Source organism: Triticum dicoccoides, chromosome 5A, assembly GCF_002162155.2.
Source record: "Triticum dicoccoides isolate Atlit2015 ecotype Zavitan chromosome 5A, WEW_v2.0, whole genome shotgun sequence".
In the NCBI taxonomy this organism is placed as follows: domain Eukaryota; kingdom Viridiplantae; phylum Streptophyta; class Magnoliopsida; order Poales; family Poaceae; genus Triticum; species Triticum dicoccoides.
The window spans coordinates 578852789-578862566 of NC_041388.1; the positions used below are offsets into that span (position 1 = coordinate 578852789).

The following is a 9778-nucleotide window of genomic DNA, read 5'->3' on the forward strand; positions in this document are numbered from 1 at the left end:
TAGGAATTGAACCCTGGTGGATTAAGGATACCACTGTCCTCCTAATCATCCAACCACAACTTGGTTCATGACACTGGTGGTACTGAGATGTATAATATGACAATGCTCCCATGCATTGGGCACCCGTTAAGTATTTGCTCCCATGAATAACCCATTTCAAGCTCAAAAAAATAATGTGCACATTATTGGGGACTAATGGGGGTACCGACTAGATGGGCCGCCTAGCAGGCATGCCAAGGGTAGACGCGTGGTGCGCCCAACCACCACCATGTGTCGCACGTTGTTCGCACCGCAATAACTTTTTTTTGCACGTGTTGTTTTTTCTTGGTGTTTCCTAGTTTTTCTCGAAATTTATTTGTTTGTTTTATTTTCCTCGTGTGAAGCATATCATGTGAAAAGATATAGTTGTACTTCATGGCAAAGCACAATTGTGCTCCCCCGAAAGTGAAAAGCACAATTGTGTTTCACGGTGAAGCACAATTATGCTTCCGGAAAAGTGAAAGGCGGATATGTTATTCCGTGTGAAACACATTTGTGCTTCCCGAAAAAATGAAAAAAAAGGCATGTGTGCTTCTCCCCAAGACTGAAAAAGACAGATGTGCTTCCCCAAAAAGTGAAAATCATAGTTACGCTTTTAGTTTATTGTGCTTTGGGGGTTCCATTTTTTGTTTCCGGTTTTTTGTTTTTTGTCCTTTTAGAAAAAAAGTTTTCCAAGCCTATTAACATGAATTCTAGTTTTAAAGTATCGGGGCGAGAAACATAATGATGAAAACAGTTCATGATTCTGGACGCATGGTTCAAGAGATAAAACGTTTTGATACAATGAGTGTATGAAAGAAGTACAAAACTCCCCGGTTGCGACATGCGTCGCACATGCAACGTCACTTGTCACCACGAGAAAACATGAGAGTGATCTTTGCAAGGGGTACCCTTTAGTTACTGATTTCAACATTATTGAAGTAGATTATTGTTTTAAAATATCTTTTTTTAGCAAACGTGTTTAAAAATATTGGAGCGGACCAAGTTTTGAGTTGGGCCATTTCCGTTTCCAAACAAAGAAAAGTAAAAAGAAGCTGGGCCGTTTTCCAGCACGGCCTGCGAAGCTCACCGGCTCGGACGCTAGGCTCGACTCCAACCCCCCTCGCGCCGCCGAAGCGCAACAGCAACGTACTCTCTTTCCCTTCTGCCTTCGTCTCTCTCGTGACCTTCCCTGGTAGAGATGGCAGGCGGCGGCGGCGGCGGGAAGAAAGACCGCGGCGAGGGGCTGGGGCGAGCGCTTGTCCGGCAGCGCAACAAGCAGGCCTTGGCCGCCAAGGCGAGGGGCCAGCAGCTCGTGATCTCCCGCCGCGCGCAGCAGGCGCTGCCGCTCGAGTCCGTCATCGAGGTCAGCGACATCGACGCCGTCCTCCAGCGGGCCGCCGAGGAGGAGCTCCTCCACGGCGACGACGCGGAGGGCGCCGCCGCCCTGACCGCCGCGCTCGGTTCCGGCCTCATCGACCTGTAAGCGCCCCGTCCTCTGGGGGGTTCTGTTTTGAAGCCCGCAGGTGTTCGACGAATTGCCTCTGACACGGGGCCTGCGTTTATTTTGCGTTTCAGGGATGGGACGGGGGACACGGAGGAGGAGAGGCGGCTTCTGCGGGAGGAGCAGGAGGCCCTGCACGCCGACAGCCTCAGGGTGCCCCGCCGGTGAGTGCTCGGCACCGTCGTTTTCTTTTTTCTTTGGTCGTCTTTAGTGGGACAAGCCGTGCATGGCTGAACGGAATTGGAATGTTTTCAGGCCCCCGTGGACTGCCCAGATGACAACCGAGGAGCTCGACACCAACGAGAAGCGGGCTTTCCTGGAGTGGCGGAGGAACCTCGCGAGGTTGGTGCACTTCTCTGCTTTGTTTCTAGAAGTGCCGTTGTTCAAAAATTACATTATTCCTTTGCACGCTGGGCCTCCTTGGAGTAAATGTTATCGAGTATATTTCATGAAACATCAGGTCTATGGCCTTAGTTGTCGGAAATCTCCGGATTTGTATTCATATCATTTTGGTAAATCCACTTAAGTAACTCCCCGCCTTGGCACTTTGACAATTTGAACAACACTACTTGTCTACAAAATACTTCAGGAGTAATTGGCTACGGTGTTGTTTGTTTCTCAAATTATGTGGGTGCGTCAATGTAAAACCCATCTCATGTGCTGTAGCAATAAACCCTCAGGTTTTCTGCAACTATAACCATAAACTTGGGTATCTTTGGAATCTTCGTGATAAATTCTGAAGCTGGTTCATTCTTTCTGGGCATTGAAAAGATGCAAAGTGCTACAAGTAAAGTACTAGTTTAAGTATTTGAATCGAACAGTATATGAGCAAAGACAAGTTTTTAATTGGTTTCTTTAGCTTGAGTGGAAGCAGTTTACATGTTACTGAGTACTCTTTAGAACGTCTGAGCATCTAGTCCATCTAAGTGAATTCTAAGTTTGTTAGTATGTTGTTTGTTGTACACAAGTCCATTATAAAAGAGGTGTTCTGCAGATTGCAAGAGAATGAAGAACTTGTCCTTACGCCTTTTGAGAAGAATCTTGATATCTGGAGACAACTGTGGAGAGTACTTGAACGCAGCGATTTGGTTAGTATATCTATTTGAGAAGCCTATGGTACAACTAAGGTTTATATGAACATTAACTATGAATTCATTTGCCATTTATCTCACTTTTCAATCAGTTGGACATTACCAGTAGGTCCAGTACAATGTTCCATCTTTTTCAGCATCTTGTCGTTTTCCTGGGCATGAATGCATGTGCACACCTACTCATCATTGGCAACCTTGTATCTAGTTTTAATATGTCCCCATTCGAATTAATGTGATGCATACATTATGTGTTCTTATCTGTTATTAAGTTGAACTATTGTACCTTATTGTCTTGGTAGTATTGGAGCCTTTGTGACTGTGATCAGCCCTTCTTCTTTTCCCTAGAATGAGCTAACGTTCCAGGAAATTATGTGAAAGCACTGACTGGTTTCCTTCTTTTTTGAAGCTCGTGATGGTCGTCGATTCTCGAAATCCTTTGTTCTACCGTTGCCCTGATCTTGAGGTACTTAGAATTTAGACTCGGTATTTTTTTTCCTATTGTGTTTAACTTACATGGTTGTCTATATTATATTATTGATAAATTCCCATTGGTGTTAGATGACCGGTACCTTGAGTTTGACTTGTTGCTACTGCTGGTTGTTGCATTATTTGTTCTCTGATCTTGTCGAAGCATTGAAATCCAGTTCTCCCTGAAATGTTGGTTCTTCTTTAAACCTAAAACTGCAGTTTTAGGATTCACATCATAATCAATGCTTCATTCTTTACTGCCTTCTGATATGTGAGGTGTTTGAAAGGTAGGTGTGGTATTTGAGACTAGCTGTGAGGTTTCCCCTGTATTATAGAACTGTTTGTTTTATTGTATTGTGGATTTTTGCAGTTTTCTGCTTTCTTCTGATATATATCTTTTCCTACGTATTAAGGAATATGCACAGGAAATTGACGAGCACAAGAGAACACTGCTTCTTGTAAACAAGGCTGATCTTTTACCACTGAGTGTCAGGTTAGTAGCTCTCTGGAGGTGCATTTGATTTCCAGTTATCTTTGGTGTCTGCTGTGATGCATGACATTTTCTCAATTGGAAAAAATGCAGGCGGAAATGGGCAGATTACTTTAAGGAACATGATATTCTCTATCTATTCTGGTCTGCTAAAGCTGCTACCGCAGTGTTAGAAGGGAAAAAATTGAGCAGCCAAACCATGGAAGAATCAGATACAGATCTTGATACAAAGATATATGGTCGGGAAGAGCTCCTGGTGAGGTTGCAGGGCGAAGCGGAGTATATTGTGAGCCAAAAGGCAACATCCGCTGTTGGAGAGGAACCTGAATCTAGTTCTGAATCTGCCTTGGTGCAACCCAAGCGTGTGGTTGTTGGATTTGTTGGTTATCCAAATGTTGGGAAGAGTTCAACCATCAATGCTCTGGTTGGTGAGAAGAAGACTGGTGTAACATCTACGCCTGGCAAGACCAAGCATTTCCAGACACTGATAATCTCAGAAGAGCTCATGCTGTGTGATTGTCCTGGTCTGGTCTTCCCTTCTTTTTCAAGCTCGAGGCATGAGATGGTGGCATGTGGTGTCTTGCCAATTGATAGGATGACAAAGCACAGGGGAGCAATTCAAGTGGTGGCAAATCGTGTGCCGAGAAACATCCTGGAACAGGTTTACAAAATCACCCTGCCAAGGCCCAAGGCATATGAGGAAGCATCTCGACCACCAACCGCTGCTGAGTTGTTGATGGCGTACTGCACATCTCGGGGGCATGTCAGCCATGCTGGGCTGCCTGATGAGACCAGGGCTGCTCGGCAGATACTGAAGGATTACATTGATGGAAAGATTCCACACTTTGAGCTTCCTCCTGGTGAGATAGATGATGAAACTGATGGAGAGGACAACAGTGACCTAGAAGGCTCAAGCACTGCAGCAGCTGATCAATCAGACGACGGTGCTTCTGATGAAGATGATGAGGAAATCAATCGAGCTGAACCTAACATCAGTCATGCCCTAAACGACCTTGCATCTTTTGACATGCATGGCCAAATGACCAAGGGTTCCACAAAGAAGAAGAAGAAAGAAGCATCCCACAAGCACCACCGGAAACCCCAGAGGAAGAAGGATCGATCATGGAGGGTTGGAAACGATGGTGCTGATGGGTCGGGGGTTATACGGGTGTTCCAGAAACCCGCCGTTAATCTTGCTGCCAGTAACACTAGCGTCGTAGGTTAGTGCTAAAGTTTTTTGATGGCTTGTGTGCCGCGCCCGAACCCCTTTCTGTAACCCTCCCTCACATTACAAGTATCCATGATGTTTGGATGGAAAATGTTGCCGAAACTAAACCTATCATTCCAAAAACATTTCTCAATTTTGTTTCAACTTGCGTTTGCCACTTTCTGTGTTGCAGTAATATGCTCTGTGTCGGGTTTTTTAGCAGTTCACTGGCTGGTATAAAAGCCAGGATTGATTATTTTATTTTCAGCAATGTGAGCAATTTGCATCGGAGGAAAAAATCCTTGCGTGCAAGGTAAAGTGACGGCTGTAACGGGACTGCGTCCAACATGTCGACGAACAAAACAGGTCACAACAAGTAAGCAGAACTGGTACCCCTGTTTCTAAATAATAAAACGTTTTTGCAGTTTAAATTGAACTGCCAAGACATCTTTATTCCACTACTGAATGAACCTTACAATCTGTCCCCAAGAATACAGAAATGCAGCAGAAACTTTCAATTCAAATGTACTTTAAACAGGCAGCAATTCTCAAATTCAACTGTAAATTTGCAAAAGTAGCCAAAGATGAAATAGCACAGGGTAACACCAGCAGTGTAGATGAAATAGCGAATTATAACCAAGCAAATCATTCTTTGAGAATCCCATGTTTATAACTATGTCAGGAAATTCTTGCTGTTGCAAGGCAAAATGAGGCCGGCTGGAACTAACATATACCGAACAGAACACGGTATGGACAGCCTCAGCACCGCTGATTCAGACACTAAATGGCAACCCCTATAATCTTACATTACATTGCTCAAAATTAGCTGACAAATGTCCAAAACCAGCCAAATAACGGGTCAAAAAAAAAACCCAGCCAAATAACGGGTCAAAAAAAAACCCAGCCAAATAAGAGTGGCAAATCTCTCCAGCACCATGAACAAAACCAGCATCTAACAACGGAGATTAGTGCTCACTCAGTTACTGATTGACAAACTGATTACTGGACGAACTTCCTGTCAATTGTTCGCTACGCATGATCAGCGTTACAAATTTGAAGAATAAGATCAGCACGAGAGCTAATCGTGTCAAATCAGTATCGATGCATCGGATTATTATTACAGCACAAGATCACTTCTCCATATTAGTTCACGAGCTAGAGCTCGTGAACAGTGTATAATTCCCACCAAAAGAATCGAATTTTTCTTGGAGAGGCCACCCTCTCCCATCTTGCAGATCACGCCCCAGGTAAAACAAAATAATTCACATCTAGGATGCCTCAAATCTCACCAAAAAATCACAAGATCCCACGCCTAGGCGGCGGGATCAGGCCGCAAGATCCTCCTCCTTCACCACCACCGGCTCCGCCTGCTTCTTATTGTCGCCCTGTTCCTCCTCCGCCGCCGGGGGCGGCGGCGAGGCAGGGGAGGGCTCGGAGGCTTCGCTGGCCTTGAAGGCCTCGAGATCCTCGGCCATGGCGCGCTCGGCGCGGAGGATGGGCTCGTAGTAGTCCGGGAACTTGTCCATGCACCTGCGCAGCGCGGCGGTGGCGTCGTGGCAGCGCTCGACGACGTCGCCGCCTTCCGCCTCCGCCTGCTCCACGCACTTCTCCCACCCCACGAACTCCTCCTTGCACCCGCCGCCCTTCATGAACAGGCAAAATCCGCACTCCCCTTCCTCCTCCTCCTCGCCGCCTTCCGCCGAGGCGTCCAGGACCACCGTCTCCCCCGCCGCGCCCGCCTCGCCGCCGGGAGAGGCGGCGGCGGCGGCGGACTGGGCCTCTTCCTTTGCCGGTGAATCGGCGGGCGCGGTGGCCTCCGGGGGCGCATCTGCGGCGGACGCGGCGGAGCCATGCTCGATATCTTCTTTGGCCGGTGGATCGGCGGGCGCGGCGGCCTCCGGGGGAGGAGCGGCGGCGGAGGCGGCGACTCCCATCGCGTGAGCGTGAGGGGGGTTTTGCCTGTTGAATCGGACGGGGGATTCGTGGAAGCTGCGGGACCGGGGAAGCTTAAACCCTATTCGAGGTGGGCCTAAACTAATGGGCTTCGCGAGCACGGGTAGAGGAACAGCCCGGCCCGGGTGTACCGGCGTTTCAATGTACTTTTGTGCGTGGTGGACTAGTTCTCCTTTTCTCAAAAAAAAAAAAAAAAAGACTAGTTCTCCTCTTCCGGCATCGTGCTTGCCGGCATTGACGACAGGACTACATCCCCGTCCGTGGCCAAGACGGACGGCTTTTTTTTTTCTATTCCATTTTTAATTTTCAGAAAAAAAATTCCTATCTTTTTTATAGGGGATTTTTTTCTGATCTATTCGTTGTTTATCATGGCAGTACAATGAACATCCGAAATAACAAAAAAATACTCAAATGATAGGTGACACATGTGTGGCATGAAACAATCTCGCCCTGCCTATTTTTTACAACTAAAGTTGCCATCCTAAAAGAAAAAAGTAAATCCAAAAAAACTGAAACTTGTCATTCGAAATGAAAGTTGCCATCCTCGTGTCACTAAACTTGTCATAAAAAATGTTTGGAGTTGCCATGTGTTCATGACACACATGTGGCACTTAACAGGGTCCAATATATAAACCTGCAATGTGTCTTTTTTTCATAACACCAGAAATAAAAAAAACTCGCTTTATCTATACTTCCTTGGGTGGTTTTGCTCTTGTATTTTTTTATGTGGTTGGGTGGTTCATGTCGACTGTGTTCTATACTTCCCTGGGTGTTTTTTTTTTGTTTGTGGTAATGCTACAACTAAGTGTTGATGTCGCCACTCCAGCCACAATTACAATTAAGGGTTCAAATTGAGGGTTATAGTCAGGGTTTATGTTATCGACACCAAAGTAGAAACATGTCATCACTTTATCTAGAGGGTAGATCAGATGTGGCTTTGTATCAGTTGCAATATGACCACGGGATACAAGACATCTAGTGGCACAATAGGAAGACGGCTGACCATGACGTAGAAGAGGCGCGAGTGGTGATGGAAGGGACTGGTCTCGCCTCATCCACCAACATGTGAGTCACCTCAAATGCATGCCTTGGACATTGTGGTGCTATGTGGACATCTAAGGTATGGTAGAGTTAGTCATTCGTTGAGACTGGGCTAAGTTTTTTTTTTGCCCCGACGACACCAAACGCAGTTGTCCATGGTCGTCGGGAGATATCTTCAGCAGTATTGAGAAGGGACACCGAAAGGACAAAAATGTATGAGGATTTTTTTTTACCACCATCGCATGTATGTACCATATTGTTCGAGTGGTCTCTCTTCATGGATCCATGTCTAGTGTTTTCTGCACTAGAACAGTTTGGTCTCATCAACATTGTAGTAATACTATTTTCTGATCTAAATAACGCTCTCTCCCTAAATGGAAATTACATTGTGCTTTTCCACGGCTGTTGCTTTTACCCAAACAACAATTATATACCATGCGCCGTGACAGACATAGTCCGATGATCTTCTTAGAAGGAGGAGTCAGGTGTTGATGCCTTGTTTCGGTACACAAAGGGGGAGATTATGACATCAATGGAAGAGTCGAAGTGGGAAGTAATCCATCCGTTTCGAAACAGTTGAAGTTATATGTTTGTTCTAATTGAAACTTTTTTAAAAATTTGGTCAACTTATAAGAAAAATAGCTTTTATGTGTGTGTGTGTGTGTGTGTGTGTGTGTGTGTGTGTGTGTGTGTGTGTGTGTGTGAAGTTCACTTGTGACAAACCTGTGTGTACCAGATGCAAAGGGCGGGGGTCTATCCTCGTTTTCAAAAAAAAAAAAAAACTTGCGACAAACCTAGAACTTCAAATACTTTGAAACCGAGAATGTACTCCCTTCGTTTTTATTTACTTCGCATATTAGGCTTGTCCAAAGTCAAACTTTCTATACTTTCAACAAATTTGTAGAAAAACATATAAACATATAAATCACCAAATATATATCATTGATTCATCATTGCATATATTTTCACATCATATAAATTTGTTACTGTAAACGATTATATTGTTTTCTGTAAACTTGATCAAACACTATAAAATTTGACTTCAGTCAAAACTAATATGCGAAGTAGTAAACAAAAATGGAGTGAGTAGCAGACGGAGGACTGGTCGGCTCGTATTTTAGGAACTTGAGGAGGAGGAGGGGTTATTCTCCGATAGCGGCGGCTGATTGTGATAGGGCTACGGCCGGTGGCAGCTCGCCGGCTGACCTGACTTTTCCACCGGCAGGCAGAGGCCGGTAGCTGTAAACAACGACCGACGGCGAGCAAGGAGTAGTATGTGCGGCGCCACAGATTTTTAGCCTGAAAGATCCACCGGGAAAGTGCGGAGCCAGCATGGGGACACGTGTGTCTGGGAAGGTTCCAAGGTCAATTTCCGGATGTCTCCGTGCTGCTTGGACTTGTGTCTCGTTTGCAGTGTGGAGTTGTGCGCTGTTTTTCCTTGTTTTGGCAAAGGCGTGGGGTGTTCGAGGGCAGGAAGAGACACGTAGCAGTACATCAACGGTGGCAACAGGTGAAATTAGGTACTGTAGCGATACGGAGAGATGGCTGGTGCACAGTGCACGTCGAGAGATTCTCAGCTGGCTGCTGCTCGAGCTCGACGGGCTGTATGACGTCCCTGTGAAAAGCGGCCTACTCATCAGTGGCCAAGTAGTTGTATTGCATATCGTAAAGGTGCCAGGCTTTCCATGGGACTGTTTCTCCGTCCAGGCTGTTCCAAATTAACAAGTGCAGTACGGGCAAAGAGCAGCTTTTGCTAAGTTCATTACAGATTTATTTAAGTGCTCGGTCACTCATTAGTGAGGTGAGGACTGAAATAACAAGAGCGTCGACCAAGTCCACTTCAGCAGTGGATGGCGTGAGGGCCCACCAAGGGGTGCAGCGGAGCAATAGCCTGTGGCCACGCCGATGGCAATCATCTTCCAAACAACGTCGGTCGTACGGTGTCAAGTCGAACCGTCTCCCATCGAGACTTCGAGAGCGCCGTATCAGCGCAGCACCTACGTTTC

General features: G+C 46.0%; 2 protein-coding genes across 2 annotated transcripts; one reads left to right on the forward strand and one right to left on the reverse strand.

Moving 5' to 3' along the window:
• The first annotated feature begins 1158 nt into the window (after window positions 1–1158).
• LOC119303007 (GTPase LSG1-2-like) lies at window positions 1159–4956 on the forward strand. Its single transcript, XM_037580084.1, has 7 exons — window positions 1159–1500; window positions 1597–1686; window positions 1778–1864; window positions 2517–2610; window positions 3020–3076; window positions 3495–3574; window positions 3665–4956. Exons 1-7 carry the CDS (start codon window positions 1220–1222, stop codon window positions 4794–4796), a joined length of 1821 nt encoding a protein of 606 aa, XP_037435981.1. The 5' UTR covers window positions 1159–1219; the 3' UTR covers window positions 4797–4956.
• Window positions 4957–5731: 775 nt separating this feature from the next.
• On the reverse strand, window positions 5732–6751 carry LOC119303008 (glutaconyl-CoA decarboxylase subunit gamma-like). The gene has a single exon (XM_037580085.1). The coding sequence runs from the start codon at window positions 6710–6712 to the stop codon at window positions 6104–6106; it is 609 nt and encodes a 202-aa protein (XP_037435982.1). The 5' UTR covers window positions 6713–6751; the 3' UTR covers window positions 5732–6103.
• Between the last annotated feature and the right edge of the window lie 3027 nt (window positions 6752–9778).